Genomic DNA, 21,845 nt, shown 5'->3' on the forward strand with positions numbered 1-21,845 from the left:
AAGTAATAATTATAGCAATCTCTGCAGATTTATGCATCAATGTTATATTTATTTATTTTCTCATATCTGGAACCATACAAAACTATACTATCTGTAGTTACAAACGTAAATATAGAATTTAAATAATAATTATAAATGATCTTATTTATTACCGAATAATAATTAATTGTGAAATAAGTCATAGTAAACGATGATACATAAACAATTGCGTAGTCAGAAAGATCCCAAAATATATAGAAAGATGTTCCAAACCATCATCAACTACAGGCCCTTTTATTCTATTTTTTTTTTTTTTCACACGTACGAATGGCTGAAACAAAGCAGTAGGATGCTTAAATATGAAATACTCATGAGAACTGGCCACGGCTTCACGCTTTGCCAAAGTTGGAAAGAATCAATTTTTGGATCTTACTAGGTAATAAGATATGACAAGTTTACGTTCCTTATGTAGTAAATTGACCACCATTAACAATCGAAAAATATGCACGTGTTTATTGTATTTCAAAGGGCCGTTACTGTTGAATACTTCCACTATATTAGTCTGCGCACTTGAAAAATTTGTTCTTTTCATCGTTTGTTTTTTTCTACATTTGCAGATCAAAGATATAACTGGATGTCACTTTATATTTATGAATAAATGAACGCACTATAAAGTCTGTATTTACATCGTTAAAAGTAAGTGAATCTGTAAAATGTTAACAGATTTACATGCGTGGCAACAGTTTTCGATTCCATTATTCTTTGAATGTCAAAGAGATTACAGACATGCCGGGATTCATATCCGAATTACATAGCTGGACTGTGCATCATCCAAAACTCTGTACCTCAAAAAATACCGCGTCATATTTCTGCATACAATAATCAAGCGCTGATATCTCACAAATGTCAGTTCTTCACATTTACGAAAATAAAATCACCATTCTATTTTCTTCATTTTATAGTTCCTTTAGTCACGTTTTATAGGAAACAGATATTAAGTAATTTGTACAAAGAATCTATCTATTTGAATTAGTAAAGATTCGATTTATGTGTCACTTTTCCATAATTTTATTGTTTTATCATCTTCTAATGCTGCAGATGCAATAATGTTGTCCGTAGGATGGCAAGTCGTACACAAAACAACATCTGAAATATAGTATAATATTTGATCATGAATATTTTTTTTATTAGATGGCTTTTAATGGACTACAAAGTCATGCATCTGATTTACCTGTGTGTCCTTGCAATTTTTGAACGATTTCTTTCGTTTGTAGGTTCCAGATATAAACCATTCTGTCTTCTGAGCCTGATACAATCCACTGTACAGAAAAAATACATTAAAGATTAGATTCAAGAACAGCTAGGTAATATGCAAAACGTCGAACTTATGAAATTTACCTTGCCACCAGTGACTGAGAAATTTGCAAATATGCAATACTTTTCATTTCGATGACCAGTGTAAGTTTTTAAGCATTTTCCTTTGCTATAGTCCCACAGTTTTAATGTGTTATCCAATGTAGCAGCTAATATGTATTTTCCATTTGGCGAAAATTTCACAAAAGATACAGGTGGATTGTCGTCGTCTATTAACGTTTTCAAACACTGACCAGAAGCTGTATCCCAAATTCGACTAAAATTGCCAAAAACAAAATCGAAAATGGTAAAATTGAACTTGAATTTCATCTGTTTATCTCTCGTTTTCTTCAGATTATTTCTTACCAAAGACCGTCGTAACTGCTTGAGACAATCAATGAGCCATCTCTATTAAAATGCACTGCACTGACAGGATCAGAATGAGCTGGTAATGTTTTTAAACATTTTCCAGTTCGCACATCCCATATTCTCACACTTTCATCAAACTGCAACATAGTAAATTGCATTAATTGATGTGTTACAAGAATTTATCTGTATTGAATAATAACTTTTGTCATATTTGTACAATGCATACTTAAGACAATAACCTAAACACTTAATAGTGTAAAATTATTGTTAATGTCAAATGTGTTTTACTCACAGAGCCAGATACAATTAGATTCGATTGAGGATTGAAATTACAGCAAAATACGTAATTGCTGTGTCCCTTTAGAGTCTTCAGACACTTTCCCTGAAAATATATCAATCGATGCATGATTTCTGTATCACATTCTAGGTGAAGTTGAATTTTAAGAGCTTCGATGGGCAAATGAATGGAAGTTTAAAGTACCTAGTTGAGGAAGACCAAAAGAACTTGCAACTTTCAAAATCTGTTGAAAAAACCTTATGCATATAGAAAAATTCAAATATAGTAAATCAATCACAATATACATGAAATGGCAGGTTGAATAGAGATGCCACAAATTGTAGTAAGTATACACTCAAAACTTTGAACCCAGTTTTGCCGAAGTGATGTTAGACTATAATTAGAGTATGCTGTAGTTCACTAGTTTAATTAAGGGTTACAAATTCTACTGAACCAGTTAAGACTTTGAAAAGAAGGGTATAATTTCCAGTTTTGCCAATCAAAGCTTTGGGTTGCTAGATTTTTATAATTAGAATTACATGGAGGTGTGTTAATTCCTCCACAGTATAACATAGTGGAAAACTCACAGAGCTCAACTCCCATATTTTCAGGGTTTTGTCATCCGAAGCTGAAACTAACAATCTGCTATCGCTTGACCATGCCACATCCGAAATTCCCAACTTATGACCCGATATTGTTTTCTCGAATTTGCCATCATAGGATCCCCATATTTTTATAAGCTTGTCAGCCGCTAATGAATAGAAAAATTCGCATTATTGACATTTCACCAGCGTAGTAGATATTCTACAAAAGCATCAGTACTTTTCAAAATAACAGAATGTACGTCATGTTATTGAAGGAGAAAATATCTCGAACCAGTTCCCAAACATACTTACATGAACTGGCTAGCCATTCACCATTCGGACTAAACTTGACAGAAGATACAGCTTTGGTGTGTCCAGCAAGCGTATACTTCAATGTATAATTTGGCTTCTGGAAAATTCATAATTTACGATTACTAAGAGCTGCCATACTATCATTTCGGCCTACTTATAATTTGTTGCGAAATTGCTAAAATTCAACAGCCAATTAATCAAACATAGAGTCCTATTCAGTTTGCACTTTTTTGTGAGAAGGAGTTGCTCAATTTTTCAACACCAAGAAGAATCTAAAATCTGCATGTGCAGAGTAAAGTATGAATGACTTACCAAAGCTGAACTGCCCTTAGTGCCACTGGTTGGTGTACTGGCTGAATTGTTAACAGATTGCTGATGGCTAGGAGACGGACCGAGGGGAACCATGTTAAGGACTGGCTCAAATTTGAACTAAATATTTCTTAAGGTTCACAGCCAATCTGTGAAGGTAAATTGAGGTTATGAAGAGCGAAGAACCGGTAGTTAACGTTTTGGATCTTCATAGTTCTAGTAGCAGGCGGGACAGTGGATAATATTTATTCTATTATATACAAGGAGTATCATCGAGTTAATTGTACTGTGGTAAACAAAAAAATACGGTCACAATGACAGAAGTCGGAACGACGCAAACCTTTCATTTCCTGTATCTACACTGCCGAATGCCACCACGCGCGCGTTATTTTCGCCGACTACTGTGGTAGGGTTAGAGAACACGGAAAAATTTACCAAGCTGATTCCAATATCTCGTCAACCAGGATTTTATCACAATAATTTAGGAGCTTACGGTGAAAATTCTACAAAATCTGCAATAAAAACGCAAACAAATCCGCAACGTGTGATTAAAACACTAACCGCCATTCCACTGTTTAACCTTGTTCTCAGATTCGACGTCGATTCGAACCGCGTGTAGCAGCACCGTTCGTCTACGAATTGATAACTGGCGTTCATTGAAAAACATAAAGACGGATACCGCTGCGCAAATTTTTGTGATCAGTTTTCGGCGGCAAGTGGGCCCTGGTGGGCCTGGGAGCGTGAGAGGGTTCTGCTCGATCCACTCTACCTAACGAGCTCGCACAATCATTCGTAGCAGCAAAAATAGTGTCGGTATGAAAGCTTGAGATGAGCGGGTAGAGAGTCAGTACGTATGACTACTTGTCAACTGCGACTTCGAAATGTGGATCAGCTCGATCATCCCCGTGAGAAGAGCGTACCCGCGTCCACCGCCAACAACCCCCAACTACCTCTGAGCACCTCGAACCACCTCCGACCACCTTCGTCCTCCTCGGCCACCTCGTCCCCTTGTCGTCCGCGTCCTCATCAACCACCTCTGATCACCACCAACCACCTCAAAACACCTACCGCCTCCAAACATTTGATGGCAATTGTAATTATATTTTGTCTCAAAGTTTTTGCACTTGTCATGTTTACTATAAATTATTTCAATTCACTTTTCGCGCAAGCCCAAGTTCAGTAGCTTTCAATGCGCTAATAAACTTTCCACAATTTTTTATAATTTTCTCATAATCTTCCTGGTAAAATGTGTCAATAAAGAAATTATATTAATCCTTACACAATATTTTTGATGTGTTCTAATACTAAAAATATTTATTAGTACTCGGGGTATAACCCGAGGTGGTTGGCGGTGGTCGTTGGAGGTGGTTGGCGGTGGTTGGAGGTGGTCGGAGGTGGACGAGGAGGAGGACGAGGAAGACTAGGAGAACAAGGTGGACAAGGAAGACAAGGATTTGTGCTCGGTGAGTTCAACATTTTTATAATATTTGATGAAGTAGGATCAGGGTCAGGAGTAGGATCAGGAGTAGGATCAGGAGTGGTAGTAGGAGTAGGAGTAGGATGAGAAGTGGGATCAGGAGTAGGAGTAGGAGTAGCAGTAGAAGTACGAATAGGAGAAGGATCAAGAGTAGGTGTAGGATCAGGAGAAGAATTAGTATCAGAAGTAGTCAACCACCTCCTCCCACCTCCGACCACCTTCGTCCTCTTCGTCCACCTCGTCCCCGTCCTCTTCTTCCTCCGCCGCCTCGTTGTCTTCGTCGTTCTCGACTTCCCCGACCACCGCCGCTCACTTCCAACCACCGCCAAACACTTCCTACCCCCTCCTGCCCCCACCAAACACCGCCAACCATCTCCGTCCACCTCCTACCACACCCTGCCGCCTCTTTCTGCTCTTTTTAAATCATATTATTTACTCAGAGTAATTTTAATCAGGAACTTTCTTAACTGGCGCTTACATCTTAATCATTTTTCTTCAACGTTGTAATTGCAAGATATAACTAATTTGTAATCTTCCGGATTGCAGGAAAGTCCGTCAATGGAACGGTCTGCTGACTCCGAAGGATCTCTACTGGATGTGGATGAAACTTTGGAAAGAAGTAAGGAGGTTCTAGGATCACCATTCTACGAAGAAAGTAATAAGGTCAAGAATTCTTAACTTGTATACTAATATCACCTTGTCTTCATTTGTATCAAAACATCTATGTTTGCACGGTCTTGATTGAAGTTGGAATTTCATGTTGACAATTGATTTCAGAACTGCGTCAGCTGTCAACTGGCCAATTAACAGAGCTTCTCGGTGAAATGGAATCCTTGGTCGGAGCGCTCAGCGAAACTTTAATAGCTGAGTATTATTATTATTAATATTAGCTTACTTTTGTAAGTATTTATGAATATAGCCTCCATGAATATTCATTGTTGGTATATAAGGTCTGGCAACGTACCAACTTTCTGTAAGAGATGTTAAAGATTTTCAACACAATTATGTTTTAGTTCTGTGCCCCACCTAGTGATCCACTAGTACATATCCTCCGACGTGACATCGCTGTGCTACGTATAAAGAAGAAAAGATTTATTAAGATGCAAATTGCTCTTCTCTTCTTGTCACTGTGCTTTCAGCCATTGTTGTGCCGTATGTTTAAAATTAAGGACAGTATATAATATAGAATAACACGTACAGCTACGAATATAGCACTACAATAAATCTTATAGAAATGAGCTCTCATTGTGATTTATCTGTATTTATAACTCGACGCGAGAAGGCAAAAATCAATGTAATGCCATCTGTAAGGTAATTTGACTCGTGTTTGCACTACGAGAACTCGTTGGGCATTTTGCGGTGAAATTTGAAAAATTGTTGTACAAGAAATTAAATAACTATAAAAATGGATAAAAAATATTATCTCTAATAGTGACTGTAGCTAATACAGCTTTAACCGTATATTGATTATGTTAATGATCTATTGCGACAAGATCGGAATTAGATAAGCTCTCTAAATACTCTTTTCTAGACTATTAATTTATATCATGTATATGTAAATGTATATTTCTTCAGTTTATACAATCACTGCACTAGGATTACCCTTGCCACGTTTTATGGTGCGCTTGGGTAATTTGTATATTATTAACTTTACGTTTTACTCTATTTGCGACAAGTTGTGAGTGTTTCTAATTTCTTGGCAATTATTTATGTACATGTATGTGTATATATGTAAATATATACTTATACTTAAAACTAGACTTTTACAATAAACACAGAGTTTTTAGTATATTCACATACGGATTTCTCTGTATAGGTATACTTGAACTAAAATATCCTTATCTCTAATACAGAGTTCTTCGTAATTCGCATTTGTTCTTGTAACCCAATGTCCTACATACAATGGCAAAAACCGAGATCCAACTTGACTGAGTCTCAAAGCCCTGTTGACATAAAAGCAGCTATTCGATAGAAATTATAGTTTATACTTTACACAGCCCATTGCACGATATTTCATTATAAATACATATGTTTCAATGTATTTAGGAATAATTTATCAAATATACAGAGGTCATGTGCAAATAATAAATGAATTGATTCGACCGCAGTTTGATGTATTCATTAGAGCTTTGACAATAAATTTAAGCTTTGTTACTTCTTTTATTTTATTATGGATAATCAAAAACATTTCCGACTATTCGTGCTGTGGAAGCATGGGGATTAAACCAAATGTAGCAAAAGATTAGAAACAGTGTATGTAGAGTACGGGTATTTTTCTAATAATGCAAATAGAATAGAATACCACGCCTTGCGAATTAGCTTTCCAGACAGAGATGAATGATGAATTTTAAGGACTGCATTATCGTTGTTGAATACTCTATGCCTCATGGGAAAAGAAAATCTGTAACGATAAAATTGATGCACCGGATCATCGTCGACTTTAACTTTTGAAATGTCCTACCATTTTCGAACACCTCCTACCTCCCCCTGCCACCTCCGACCGTCAATGGCCACTTTCGACCACCCCCTATCACCTTCTGCCAGCGCCGACCACCTCCTACCATTTCCGAACACCTCCAACCATCCTATTTACCTATACCTATTACTAGATTAGCTATGATATGAAAAGAGAAGAATTATTCATTTCGAAATGGGATTCTATTCGACGCGCGCTCGATGTATTCCATAACATCAGTATTCATAATTATTCCAACAACTTTTCATTTGCTCTCTCGATCTTGAATTTTCATAGGCATAGAATCGAAACGCTGTTTTAGCTGGTCGCAAGTGAAGCATCTGCGTTGGGTGGAGGAGCGGAATTGTTTTTCGAAAAGTATTCGGATGGAAAAAAATTCAGAGTAACTGCAATACATAACGGATGCGCTAATTCTGAACGAGATGAAATGGATGCTTCGTATATGAGACAGTATTTAACGCTGCGTAGTGATTTAAAGACCTAGAAAGGTGATAGGGAGAGAAAGAACGACGCTTCTTAACACTTCGAGTGTATTTTAACACACATTTGAAAGATACGAGCGAAATTTTTCATCATCCAACTGTCGCAGAACGGCAGCGTTATTAGCCGACCCGTTCACTGAAGAATATATCTTCAGTCAACGGCTGACCATCGAAGGGCCTGGCCGCTTGAGTCTGGAATCGGCAGGAGAGATAAAGTGCGTATTTCTTGTATGAAATGTGAAAGCTAAAATCATTATACATCATATCATATCATCATACATCATACATCATACATCGTACATCATACATCGTACATCATACATCATCATACATAGTATTAAAGGTCGAAACCAAAGTTTGGATGTCGGATGTTCAGAAAGTTACGTCACCAACTCAAAATCAGCTAGCCGAATTCCTCAGTCTGGAAACAACCGCGCAGTAGAGCGGACGGATGAGAGTCGCGCTCCGCAAATTTCGAGTACCGGGTTCTCAACCTCTCGGATCCCGCGCTTCGGGTCCGCTACGTATTTCGAGTACCGGGTTCTCAACCTCCAGGATCCCGCGCTTCGGGTCCGCTACGCGGTGAAACTCGACTTCCAGGATAAGCGCTCCGTGGTTCCCGGTTCATGTTTACAATAAATTATTTCAATTCGTTTTTCGCGCAACCCCAAATTCGGTAGCTGTCAGTCCGCTAATAAAATTTCTCGACTTCCAGGATAAGCGCTCCGTGGTTCCCGGTTCATGTTGACAATAAATTATTTCAATTCGTTTTTCGCGCAACCCCAAATTCGGTAGCTGTCAGTCCGCTAATAAAATTTCTCGACTTCCAGGATAACCGCTCCGTGGTTCCCGGTTCATGTTTACAATAAATTATTTCAATTCGTTTTTCGCGCAACCCCAAATTCGGTAGCTGTCAGTCCGCTAATAAAATTTCTCGACTTCCAGGATAAGCGCTCCGTGGTTCCCGGTTCATGTTTACAATAAATTATTTCAATTCGTTTTTCGCGCAACCCCAAATTCGGTAGCTGTCAGTCCGCTAATAAAATTTCTCGACTTCCAGGATAAGCGCTCCGTGGTTCCCGGTTCATGTTTACAATAAATTATTTCAATTCGTTTTTCGCGCAACCCCAAATTCGGTAGCTGTCAGTCCGCTAATAAAATTTCTCGACTTCCAGGATAACCGCTCCGTGGTTCCCGGTTCATGTTTACAATAAATTATTTCAATTCGTTTTTCGCGCAACCCCAAATTCGGTAGCTGTCAGTCCGCTAATAAAATTTCTCGACTTCCAGGATAAGCGCTCCGTGGTTCCCGGTTCATGTTTACAATAAATTATTTCAATTCGTTTTTCGCGCAACCCCAAATTCGGTAGCTGTCAGTCCGCTAATAAAATTTCTCGACTTCCAGGATAAGCGCTCCGTGGTTCCCGGTTCATGTTTACAATAAATTATTTCAATTCGTTTTTCGCGCAACCCCAAATTCGGTAGCTGTCAGTCCGCTAATAAAATTTCTCGACTTCCAGGATAAGCGCTCCGTGGTTCCCGGTTCATGTTTACAATAAATTATTTCAATTCGTTTTTCGCGCAACCCCAAATTCGGTAGCTGTCAGTCCGCTAATAAAATTTCTCGACTTCCAGGATAAGCGCTCCGTGGTTCCCGGTTCATGTTTACAATAAATTATTTCAATTCGTTTTTCGCGCAACCCCAAATTCGGTAGCTGTCAGTCCGCTAATAAAATTTCTCGACTTCCAGGATAAGCGCTCCGTGGTTCCCGGTTCATGTTTACAATAAATTATTTCAATTCGTTTTTCGCGCAACCCCAAATTCGGTAGCTGTCAGTCCGCTAATAAAATTTCTCGACTTCCAGGATAAGCGCTCCGTGGTTCCCGGTTCATGTTTACAATAAATTATTTCAATTCGTTTTTCGCGCAACCCCAAATTCGGTAGCTGTCAGTCCGCTAATGAAATTTCTCGACTTCCAGGATAACCGCTCCGTGGTTCCCGGTTCATGTTTACAATAAATTATTTCAATTCGTTTTTCGCGCAACCCCAAATTCGGTAGCTGTCAGTCCGCTAATAAAATTTCTCGACTTCCAGGATAAGCGCTCCGTGGTTCCCGGTTCATGTTTACAATAAATTATTTCAATTCGTTTTTCGCGCAACCCCAAATTCGGTAGCTGTCAGTCCGCTAATAAAATTTCTCGACTTCCAGGATAAGCGCTCCGTGGTTCCCGGTTCATGTTTACAATAAATTATTTCAATTCGTTTTTCGCGCAACCCCAAATTCGGTAGCTGTCAGTCCGCTAATAAAATTTCTCGACTTCCAGGATAAGCGCTCCGTGGTTCCCGGTTCATGTTTACAATAAATTATTTCAATTCGTTTTTCGCGCAACCCCAAATTCGGTAGCTGTCAGTCCGCTAATAGAATTTCTCGACTTCCAGGATAACCGCTCCGTGGTTCCCGGTTCATGTTTACAATAAATTATTTCAATTCGTTTTTCGCGCAACCCCAAATTCGGTAGCTGTCAGTCCGCTAATAAAATTTCTCGACTTCCAGGATAAGCGCTCCGTGGTTCCCGGTTCATGTTTACAATAAATTATTTCAATTCGTTTTTCGCGCAACCCCAAATTCGGTAGCTGTCAGTCCGCTAATAAAATTTCTCGACTTCCAGGATAAGCGCTCCGTGGTTCCCGGTTCATGTTTACAATAAATTATTTCAATTCGTTTTTCGCGCAACCCCAAATTCGGTAGCTGTCAGTCCGCTAATAAAATTTCTCGACTTCCAGGATAAGCGCTCCGTGGTTCCCGGTTCATGTTTACAATAAATTATTTCAATTCGTTTTTCGCGCAACCCCAAATTCGGTAGCTGTCAGTCCGCTAATAGAATTTCTCGACTTCCAGGATAACCGCTCCGTGGTTCCCGGTTCATGTTTACAATAAATTATTTCAATTCGTTTTTCGCGCAACCCCAAATTCGGTAGCTGTCAGTCCGCTAATAAAATTTCTCGACTTCCATCAACCATTATCGATGGTTGTTCGAGGTGGTTGAAGGTGGTCGGAGGTGGACGAGGAGGAGGACGAGGAGGACGAGGATTTGTGCTGGGTGAGTAAAACACTTTTATAATATTTGATGGCAATTGTAATTATATTTCATCTGAAATATTACAAACTTGTCACGTTTACAATAAATTATTTCAATTCGTTTCTCGTGCAAGCACATATTTAGTAGCTATGAATAATCTTATACAATTTATTATATTATTAATTAATTAACTAATATTCTTATAATATTTAATGGCAATTGTAATTATATCTCATCTGAAATATTACAAACTTGTCACGTTTACAATATATTATTTCAATTCATTTTTCGTGCAAGCACATATTCAGTAGCTATGAATAATCTTGTACAATTTATTATATTATTAATTAATTGATTAATTACATTAATCCTTACACAATATTTTTGATGTATTCCTATACTAAAAATATTCATTACTATTCCAGGTATTACCCGAGGTGGTCGGAGGTGGACGAGGAGGAGGACGAGCTGGACGAGGAGGAGGACCAGGTGGACGTGGAGGAGGACGAGGTGGACGAGGAGGAGGCTGGGTGGGTCGTGGGAGAGGACCTCTCCTCTCCTTAGAGGAGGGGAGGGGGAGGGACCGGGAAGGGGGAGCGGCGGGCGGGGAGCGGGAAGGGATGGGAAGGGAAGGGAAGGGAAGGGAAGGGGTGGGGTGGGGCAGGGTAGGGGAGGGGGAGGGGGAGGGGGCGGGGCGGGGGGGAGGGTGGGAGGGCGGGCGGGAGGGCGGGAGGGGGGAGGGAGGGAGGGAGGGAGGGAGGGCGGGAGGGGGGGAGGGAGGGAGCGCGGGAGGGCGGGGGGGTGTACTGCTCTATTAACTCTAACGGGCTCGCATCGACATCCGTCCTCTACTCTCTCCCTCCCGCCCTCCCGCCCTCCCGCCCTCCCGCCCTCCCTCCCTCCCACCCCCCTCCCGCCCTCCCGCCCTCCCGCCCGCCCTCCCACCCTCCCCCCGCCCCGCCCCCTCCCCCTCCCCCGCCCCTTCCCTGCCCCACCCCACCCCTTCCCTTCCCTTCCCATCCCTTCCCGCTCCCCGCCCACCGCTCCCCCTTCCCGGTCCCTCCCCCTCCCCTCCTCTGAGGAGAGGAGAGGTCCTCTCCCACGACCCACCCCGCCTCCTCCTCGTCCACCTGGTCCTCCTCCTCGTCCAGCTCGTCCTCCTCCTTGTCCACCTCCGACCACCTCGGGTAATACCTGGAATAGTAATGAATATTTTTAGTATAGGAATACATCAAAAATATTGTGTAAGGATTAATGTAATTAATCATTTAATTAATAATATAATAAATTGTACAAGATTATTCATAGCTACTGAATATGTGCTTGCACGAAAAATGAATTGAAATAATTTATTGTAAACGTGACAAGTTTGTAATATTTCAGATGAAATATAATTACAATTGCCATCAAATATTATAAAAGTGTTTTACTCACCCAGCACAAATCCTCGTCCTCCTCGTCCTCCTCCTCGTCCACCTCCGACCACCTTCAACCACCTCGAACAACCATCGATAATGGTGGATGGAAGTCGAGAAATTTTATTAGCGGACTGACAGCTACCGAATTTGGGGTTGCGCGAAAAACGAATTGAAATAATTTATTGTAAACATGAACCGGGAACCACGGAGCGGTTATCCTGGAAGTCGAGAAATTCTAATAGCGGACTGACAGCTACCGAATTTGGGGTTGCGCGAAAAACGAATTGAAATAATTTATTGTAAACATGAACCGGGAACCACGGAGCGGTTATCCTGGAAGTCGAGAAATTCTATTAGCGGACTGACAGCTACCGAATTTGGGGTTGCGCGAAAAACGAATTGAAATAATTTATTGTAAACATGAACCGGGAACCACGGAGCGGTTATCCTGGAAGTCGAGAAATTTTATTAGCGGACTGACAGCTACCGAATTTGGGGTTGCGCGAAAAACGAATTGAAATAATTTATTGTAAACATGAACCGGGAACCACGGAGCGGTTATCCTGGAAGTCGAGAAATTCTATTAGCGGACTGACAGCTACCGAATTTGGGGTTGCGCGAAAAACGAATTGAAATAATTTATTGTAAACATGAACCGGGAACCACGGAGCGCTTATCCTGGAAGTCGAGAAATTTTATTAGCGGACTGACAGCTACCGAATTTGGGGTTGCGCGAAAAACGAATTGAAATAATTTATTGTAAACATGAACCGGGAACCACGGAGCGCTTATCCTGGAAGTCGAGAAATTTTATTAGCGGACTGACAGCTACCGAATTTGGGGTTGCGCGAAAAACGAATTGAAATAATTTATTGTAAACATGAACCGGGAACCACGGAGCGGTTATCCTGGAAGTCGAGAAATTTTATTAGCGGACTGACAGCTACCGAATTTGGGGTTGCGCGAAAAACGAATTGAAATAATTTATTGTAAACATGAACCGGGAACCACGGAGCGGTTATCCTGGAAGTCGAGAAATTTTATTAGCGGACTGACAGCTACCGAATTTGGGGTTGCGCGAAAAACGAATTGAAATAATTTATTGTAAACATGAACCGGGAACCACGGAGCGCTTATCCTGGAAGTCGAGAAATTTTATTAGCGGACTGACAGCTACCGAATTTGGGGTTGCGCGAAAAACGAATTGAAATAATTTATTGTAAACATGAACCGGGAACCACGGAGCGCTTATCCTGGAAGTCGAGAAATTTTATTAGCGGACTGACAGCTACCGAATTTGGGGTTGCGCGAAAAACGAATTGAAATAATTTATTGTAAACATGAACCGGGAACCACGGAGCGCTTATCCTGGAAGTCGAGAAATTTTATTAGCGGACTGACAGCTACCGAATTTGGGGTTGCGCGAAAAACGAATTGAAATAATTTATTGTAAACATGAACCGGGAACCACGGAGCGGTTATCCTGGAAGTCGAGAAATTTTATTAGCGGACTGACAGCTACCGAATTTGGGGTTGCGCGAAAAACGAATTGAAATAATTTATTGTAAACATGAACCGGGAACCACGGAGCGCTTATCCTGGAAGTCGAGAAATTTTATTAGCGGACTGACAGCTACCGAATTTGGGGTTGCGCGAAAAACGAATTGAAATAATTTATTGTAAACATGAACCGGGAACCACGGAGCGCTTATCCTGGAAGTCGAGAAATTTTATTAGCGGACTGACAGCTACCGAATTTGGGGTTGCGCGAAAAACGAATTGAAATAATTTATTGTAAACATGAACCGGGAACCACGGAGCGCTTATCCTGGAAGTCGAGAAATTTTATTAGCGGACTGACAGCTACCGAATTTGGGGTTGCGCGAAAAACGAATTGAAATAATTTATTGTAAACATGAACCGGGAACCACGGAGCGGTTATCCTGGAAGTCGAGAAATTTTATTAGCGGACTGACAGCTACCGAATTTGGGGTTGCGCGAAAAACGAATTGAAATAATTTATTGTAAACATGAACCGGGAACCACGGAGCGCTTATCCTGGAAGTCGAGTTTCACCGCGTAGCGGACCCGAAGCGCGGGATCCTGGAGGTTGAGAACCCGGTACTCGAAATACGTAGCGGACCCGAAGCGCGGGATCCGAGAGGTTGAGAACCCGGTACTCGAAATTTGCGGAGCGCGACTCTCATCCGTCCGCTCTACTGCGCGGTTGTTTCCAGACTGAGGAATTCGGCTAGCTGATTTTGAGTTGGTGACGTAACTTTCTGAACATCCGACATCCAAACTTTGGTTTCGACCTTTAATACTATGTATGATGATGTATGATGTACGATGTATGATGTACGATGTATGATGTATGATGTATGATGATATGATATGATGTATAATGATTTTAGCTTTCACATTTCATACAAGAAATACGCACTTTATCTCTCCTGCCGATTCCAGACTCAAGCGGCCAGGCCCTTCGATGGTCAGCCGTTGACTGAAGATATATTCTTCAGTGAACGGGTCGGCTAATAACGCTGCCGTTCTGCGACAGTTGGATGATGAAAAATTTCGCTCGTATCTTTCAAATGTGTGTTAAAATACACTCGAAGTGTTAAGAAGCGTCGTTCTTTCTCTCCCTATCACCTTTCTAGGTCTTTAAATCACTACGCAGCGTTAAATACTGTCTCATATACGAAGCATCCATTTCATCTCGTTCAGAATTAGCGCATCCGTTATGTATTGCAGTTACTCTGAATTTTTTTCCATCCGAATACTTTTCGAAAAACAATTCCGCTCCTCCACCCAACGCAGATGCTTCACTTGCGACCAGCTAAAACAGCGTTTCGATTCTATGCCTATGAAAATTCAAGATCGAGAGAGCAAATGAAAAGTTGTTGGAATAATTATGAATACTGATGTTATGGAATACATCGAGCGCGCGTCGAATAGAATCCCATTTCGAAATGAATAATTCTTCTCTTTTCATATCATAGCTAATCTAGTAATAGGTATAGGTAAATAGGATGGTTGGAGGTGTTCGGAAATGGTAGGAGGTGGTCGGCGCTGGCAGAAGGTGATAGGGGGTGGTCGAAAGTGGCCATTGACGGTCGGAGGTGGCAGGGGGAGGTAGGAGGTGTTCGAAAATGGTAGGACATTTCAAAAGTTAAAGTCGACGATGATCCGGTGCATCAATTTTATCGTTACAGATTTTCTTTTCCCATGAGGCATAGAGTATTCAACAACGATAATGCAGTCCTTAAAATTCATCATTCATCTCTGTCTGGAAAGCTAATTCGCAAGGCGTGGTATTCTATTCTATTTGCATTATTAGAAAAATACCCGTACTCTACATACACTGTTTCTAATCTTTTGCTACATTTGGTTTAATCCCCATGCTTCCACAGCACGAATAGTCGGAAATGTTTTTGATTATCCATAATAAAATAAAAGAAGTAACAAAGCTTAAATTTATTGTCAAAGCTCTAATGAATACATCAAACTGCGGTCGAATCAATTCATTTATTATTTGCACATGACCTCTGTATATTTGATAAATTATTCCTAAATACATTGAAATATATGTATTTATAATGAAATATCGTGCAATGGGCTGTGTAAAGTATAAACTATAATTTCTATCGAATAGCTGCTTTTATGTCAACAGGGCTTTGAGACTCAGTTCAGTTCGTCCTCCTCCTCGTCCACCTCCGCCCACCTCCAACAATCGCGAACCACCTCGAACAACCACCGATAACCACCTCGGGTTGTACCTGGAATAGCAATAAATATTTTCAGTATAAGAACACATCAAAAACATTACGTAAGGATTCATATAATCACAGGTTCTCGTTTTTTGGCTGTAACTTTTGATGCGTTGATCGCAGCGTATTGGGACTCCGCCCAATCGATTTCTCTCGCAAATTTACGTCGGAATAGTGCATGAAAGAATTTATTCCAGCACTTTACAATGTAGCGAAAATTTTCACCAAAAAGGCAAAGGGGTGAAGACTTGTTTTTTCGATCAAAAAATCCTTCATCTCAAGATTGATCTGCATAACCCTCTTTAGACTAATTGGACCCTCAGGAATGCAAATAAGACATCAAAGAGACCAAAGGACCAACAGCAGCGGAAGTACGAAGGAACGGCTTGCGATTTTCAGAAGTAACTCTTGATCCGTTGCACGCAGCGTATCCGAATGACCATCAATAAGCCAAAAGTCTCGCCATAGGTCGAAGCCGGGCTAACCGTGTATCGACGAGTGTCCTTAAAAACGTCAAGATCAAAATAACATCAGTACAATTATTGAATATCGCGTAGATCTCGCCATAGTGAACGTAATGTTAAGAAAAAAATCTGCTTATTATCGGAGCTTCAAAGTTACGCGCAATTTTTTTCTGACGCCAAGTTAATTTATAGTCGACTTGTACACTACCGATTGTCAATTGGACAAACCAGCGGACATTCGTGTTCGTATAGTTGTCATGTATGAGTCAACTATTCACCTCAAACATGCCCTCTTCATCAAACCATTGGTTGAATCCTATTCTGCTGAGATAAAGCCAAATGTGAGTCGATCGTATGCTGCTTCGAGGGCGATCGATTTGCCTCGCTAAATCACCTCGGTGAGGGTGTTAATTAACTGATTACAGCTTTTACCAAAGCCAAAATTGGCCTGGGATTGACCGAAAAAATACAAACGTACGAAAATTAATCGTTTTGTTTTAACGATTCTTGAAGTAAAAAACTTCTCGTCTAAGAATCGATTCAAGACTCGTTTTTCACTAATTGAACCCACAGTATATCAGCAAGGGCATCTGAAATATTGTCGGATCATCAACTGCGAAGATTTAGCGAAATCTCTGCGTTTTTTAGCTGTCACTTTCGAAGCGATGATCGCAGTGATATAGGACTGCAGGGTGCAATGGTTTTCTATTGAAAAATTATATCAAAATAGCTTTATAAAACATTGAAATCCAGTCGATTCTATATTTCATTGTTAATCATAGGAATTGGATCGCGAGCTACGATTTAGAGCTTGCATGTTGTGCTTTCGATACAGCTCTACAATGTTAAACGTTCTTATATCTCACCTCATTTATGAGCCTCGATGCATTTAAGATTACGCCTACCAAGTCGTACTGGAGAGAGGGAAAAATAATAGCCACGAACATATTCGCAAACAGCAATATCAACATTTTATTTATCCGCCATAATGTTAAAACAAATCACATTACATTCTGATCGCCTCAGAGTAAAAAAAAATATAAACTGACGTACAATATCGGATCACTAATCGTGAGATCAGTGATGCCTGATAACTCTTCGATCTATTATAAATAACGTTACAGAGTTTCGTCATTTCGTTACTCATACTGTACATATTTCGATGAGTCTCTAAAAATTTACACGGACTTACTGCCGTAGATATAGAAGTCATAATATCAATCGTTACTATCATCATGATTAACTATATGCTTTAAGTAACAACAACCGAACATATGAGTGTTGGATTTGTCACCGCGCATAAAACTATATCTGAAAGTGAAGAAGGGCACTTTTTCAGTGCTTTGTTTATTGATTTTATAAGGCTGTAATTTCAAATTACAAACATCAAGTCTAATGTAGCTGGCTAACGAATTGTTGAATAATGTGTGGTGAAAGTTACGAATAATAAATGTCAGCGTGAAATAGAAAAGTTTGGAAAAAAGTTACAAATAAATAGAAGCAGTAACTATGGTTTTCCTCGTCAGTATTTTGTCAGTATACTGATGCATCAGGTTTTTGAAAGTAATTACTGAGCACAACTTCAGTCACATACGAATGACGTACGAATGTACGTCATTACATGCGTGCTGAAGAAATAATCACAGCCCGTTCATTACTCATAATTCTTTAATTCACCGGCGCTTTTAACACCACCCTATAACATGTAACTATCATTTTTATACCTATTCTAGATCCTATGAGCTCGGATTATTGATGCATTGATTGTACAGTTGAACAATATGCATACTCATATTTCACTGGCAGCAGGATGATTTACAATTTCTAATAGATTTTTTTATGACTAGCTTCTGAACAGACGATAAAATCACGCTTGATACAAAACATAGCCGTTGATTAAATTTCTGTGCCAGCTAGTTTGATTTAATTAGATTGAAAGTAAAAAATCAGCTAGAGTAAATAGGACAATACGTCTACTTCTGAACGCGTGTATTTAATACATCCATTAAACCTCAGATGTATTCAGCGGTTACTTAAATATTTAGCGCACTTTAATGAGATATGTTTCACGAGAAATAGTTTAGTACCATCAACGATCTAAACGCTACAAAGCTGTATACGTATCTCACGATCACAATTAATTAGTGACTAGTTATGCAGGGAAAGTGTTTATTTTAGACAACTGTGTGCAAATATTATAAAAGCGTTATCCTAAACGTAATAATTTTTACTCCGTTTTTAACCTTCCATTTAATCAGGTATTTCACCTTTTTCTCCAATTTACTTTTTGATTTTTTATTGAAGGTCAATTGTCGTCTAAGTTACAGCAAAAGACGTGTAAGCTTAATTTTGAATTAGAATCGCTACGAAATAAGCTTTATGGAAGCATTCACGAGCTTAAAAATAATTTTCTGAATACCAAAAGTGGGTATGCCCAAAAGAGGCAAAAATATTCTAAATTTACTTACGTCGTCAAATACCTCAGAATAAACAGCAACTACACTGTAATGGGCGCTGAATTAATGTAACATCCATGTGAAATACCTATAAATACTTATAATTACACTGTAATAATCGATCGAAGGTTGTCTTCGTAGAAACGTAAGATTATCTGCCAATATACTTAATTTTAAATAACTCCATATTCTACCCATAAATTTTTGTATGTTATAGCCTACCAAATCTTACAATTAATACGATTATTTGATACAAATATTAAACTATAATTACAGCTGGCAAACTGGTAATTACACAATCGTCATAGAATGGTTAAAGTTATAAATAACGCACGCACATAACGTGATTTTGTTCTAAAATATCGACACCTTCAACGAGGAACCGACTTCTGTAGGATCTGAAAAAAAAAAAAAACCAGCCAACCAGAGTGACTGTAAAAGGAAAATAAAAGTCGGATGGAGGAACTTTTCGAAACGATTTTAGCGCGAAATGAGAAATGTCAAACGAATTATCGTACACCGAATAACGACGTGGTATAGAAACTTGACACTGATTGTGACAGAAGAAGAATCTAGATTAAATTGAAAGCAACCACGTCCTGTGAACCAACGAATATAGCGTACGTACACTTATAGAATGTTAAAATATGCATACTGTCGGAGAGCCCACGCTGAAATCGCTCAAGATTAATAAGCTATATGTATACAAAGTTATTCCAAGGAAATGGAATATTGAACAAAATACGCTGAACATTCTCCAACGATAATTGGGCATCCGGGAGTACGAGTGTATTATACGAAAAGAGCGCTTTGTTTCGATGGAAAATACGATAGCAGAAATACAGGGAGAAAAGAGTTGTGGCAAGATCAGCCGGCGCCGAGAGCTTATTTTTTGTCTCTTTCTAGCGTGACCTTGAAAGTCGAGATGAACGCAAGTGGAAGGGGCGGGAATCGAGGGTGGCGCATTGCAGGTGTTACAACTCTGAGACACGATTCGCAACCCCTGACCTCAGCCGGGGGACTGTAGCCTCTGACAAGAAGAGATACTAGTTCAAAGTTTCTAAAGTGGATCTTCCAGGAGCTTACGTGCCAAGGCTAAATATTTGGAAGACTGAGCTGAGAAAACAGCGCTGAGCTACGGTATTTAATCAGAGAGTTAATGCGGGTTTGTTACAAACCGTAAGAAAGTGTTGTAGAAATTTTGGAAATAAAAAAGAAGGAGGAAAATTATAGATTATTGGAAGTGTAATTTTGAGGCAATTCAGAAATATCTCAGGGATTTATCAGGGTAGAGTCTGAAGGTTTGAAAACACTATCGAAAAAATGGTATTGCCGAAAATATAATGTGGTGTTTTGCAAAACGTGGAGCACCTACGGATCAGAATATTGAATTAAGTTCTTAGAGCCGTGACGCAGCCCTTTTCTTCAATATTTCCAATACAATTCGGGAAAGAGAAAAATTTGTAATGGGAGAGACAGCGCAACTACCAGGATAATCTTAACATTTCTTTCGATAAACCATACATGCGCATTCTATTGGGTCGATATGGTATTCTGTCTAACATTAAGATCGAAATTAGCTTATTGAAAATGATTGAAATTCCACTTTGGTTCGGTACGACAAAACTATGAATAAGCTACGTACGAATACATACATATTTATAATATGGATACAGAGTTCGCATAATATGCTGCGTAGAGCGTACTATCGACAAAATTCGACGTAAAAAATGTGCATGCATCATTTATCTTCAAGCTCGGATCCGCACAAATATCTACGTGTATAATATATCCATCGATGAGATATGAATAAAATGAAGGATATTTACATAAGGCATAAGAAATATACGCATGGTAGCGGTAAAAAATTCATCAGGCGCTTACAAGTTGAACTATCGTTTGCATGCATTTTTATTATGCGTTCCGTGCAAGTCTTGGAATTACGAATATGTTGTCCGAATAAATGAAACCGTTATATGTGTGCAACATAAATTTGCCTGTTTCGTAAGCTTATAAGATATTCGAGCAAAAAAGTTCAATCATTGAAAAACGTGAGCCATTAATCGATTCCTAGTGAACGAAAAGAGCAGAACTTGTAAATTCGAATGGTCCATTCGAGTGTTTATAAACTGTACGCAACATCAATTTTCCGTAAAATGTTCCTGTACACCCGTTTCAATACCTATACACACCCATTCGCGGAAATAAATTGTCTGGATTAATTAGACACCGATACCATATACGTTATTCGTAGATCCCGCAGAGCTTCGCGAAACTTCGAACACCTCGGTGCTTCTCATAATCCATCCCGTTTATAGGAAGTCGATAAGTTCTCTTCGAAGGGACAGCCTGTCAATGAAATACCTGCAGAGGTATTTAGAGCTCCCTAGTCGACGGGGAAAACGGAAAATTGCGTGGCTGGAGGTAATTATTCGAAAAAACCAATTTGTATTCGAGGCAAAGTGTAAGCATTGCATCTATCAAGAGCGAGGCAGGTGGTGATAAAAGTAAAACATTGGAGGGCATTCGAGAAGCTGATAACGGGGAAACGCAACAGAGATGAAACCTGATAACAAGACGCACACACGCGTTCTATAACGATTTTCTAACATGTCAGCGCAGATTCGGCTGTATGCCCGATGAAAAATACGTGCCAGATGATCAGGTAGGTACACACAAATGCCTGGCACGTCAGAGTTTTAACGAAATTATAGGCCAAACGGTCGTTGCGACTGCTGCTCGGCTGTTATACCTGATTGTGAGTTACATGGTTCGCATTTCCGAGTCACGGTTGAAAAAAGTGTTTGAATATTTAGTTGAATTAAATAATACAGTGATGAATACGAACAAGAGCTTTCTGACTCGTTTCTCCATTGAGTAAAATTGAATTTAAGGATCTAATCACTGTGTTTTTGAATAAAAAATCCGCAGTTTAACATTCTTCAAATCATCAATCTACACATGTCACACGCTATTCTCACAACGAAACATTTTTGTCAGACGAATCTGTTGAATTTACGGGCCAAACCGCAGACAAA

At 39.7% G+C, this 21,845-nt stretch overlaps 1 protein-coding gene and 2 long non-coding RNA genes across 7 annotated transcripts; 2 read left to right on the forward strand and 1 right to left on the reverse strand.

Annotated features, from left to right (window-relative positions):
* Positions 1-221: 221 nt before the first annotated feature.
* On the reverse strand, positions 222-5,375 carry LOC107223484 (protein will die slowly). Of its 4 annotated transcripts, none has more exons than XM_015663166.2 (9): positions 5,357-5,375; positions 3,187-3,332; positions 2,875-2,971; positions 2,566-2,729; positions 1,994-2,083; positions 1,699-1,838; positions 1,378-1,609; positions 1,211-1,298; positions 222-1,125 (listed from the first exon to the last, which is right to left on the reverse strand). In XM_015663166.2, the coding sequence occupies exons 2-9, from the start codon at positions 3,277-3,279 to the stop codon at positions 1,025-1,027; spliced, it is 1,005 nt and encodes a 334-aa protein (XP_015518652.1). In that variant the 5' UTR covers positions 3,280-3,332; positions 5,357-5,375; the 3' UTR covers positions 222-1,024. The 4 variants fall into 4 exon arrangements, with proteins under 4 accessions (XP_015518652.1, XP_046591492.1, XP_046591493.1 ...); XM_046735536.1 differs by lacking the exon at positions 5,357-5,375 and adding an exon at positions 5,139-5,159; XM_046735537.1 differs by lacking the exon at positions 5,357-5,375 and adding an exon at positions 3,745-3,763.
* Positions 3,542-4,564, forward strand: LOC124293666. The gene is made up of 3 exons (XR_006903556.1): positions 3,542-3,677; positions 3,775-4,276; positions 4,505-4,564. It is a non-coding gene; the product is annotated as an uncharacterized LOC124293666 (long non-coding RNA).
* Positions 4,586-5,898, forward strand: LOC107223486. Of its 2 annotated transcripts, none has more exons than XR_001525656.2 (3): positions 4,586-4,646; positions 5,207-5,323; positions 5,438-5,898. It is a non-coding gene; the product is annotated as an uncharacterized LOC107223486 (long non-coding RNA). The 2 variants fall into 2 exon arrangements; XR_001525657.2 differs by having other exon boundaries at positions 5,207-5,315.
* Positions 5,899-21,845: the final 15,947 nt, after the last annotated feature.

The sequence above is a fragment of the Neodiprion lecontei genome, chromosome 3 (assembly GCF_021901455.1).
Source record: "Neodiprion lecontei isolate iyNeoLeco1 chromosome 3, iyNeoLeco1.1, whole genome shotgun sequence".
NCBI classification, from domain to species: Eukaryota; Metazoa; Arthropoda; class Insecta; order Hymenoptera; family Diprionidae; genus Neodiprion; species Neodiprion lecontei.

What these genes read in the sequence shown, in the direction of transcription:
- LOC107223484 (XM_015663166.2), bottom strand. Translation starts at nt 3,279, where the DNA reads ATGGTTCCCCTCGGTCCGTCTCCTAGCCATCAGCAATCTGTTAACAAT. An exon ending in TGAATGGCTAGCCAGTTCAT is followed by an intron (nt 2,730 to 2,874) that starts GTAAGTATGTTT and finishes TCTATTCATTAG; the next exon opens with CGGCTGACAAGCTTATAAAA. An exon ending in AAAATTGCAAGGACACACAG is followed by an intron (nt 1,126 to 1,210) that starts GTAAATCAGATG and finishes ACTATATTTCAG; the next exon opens with ATGTTGTTTTGTGTACGACT.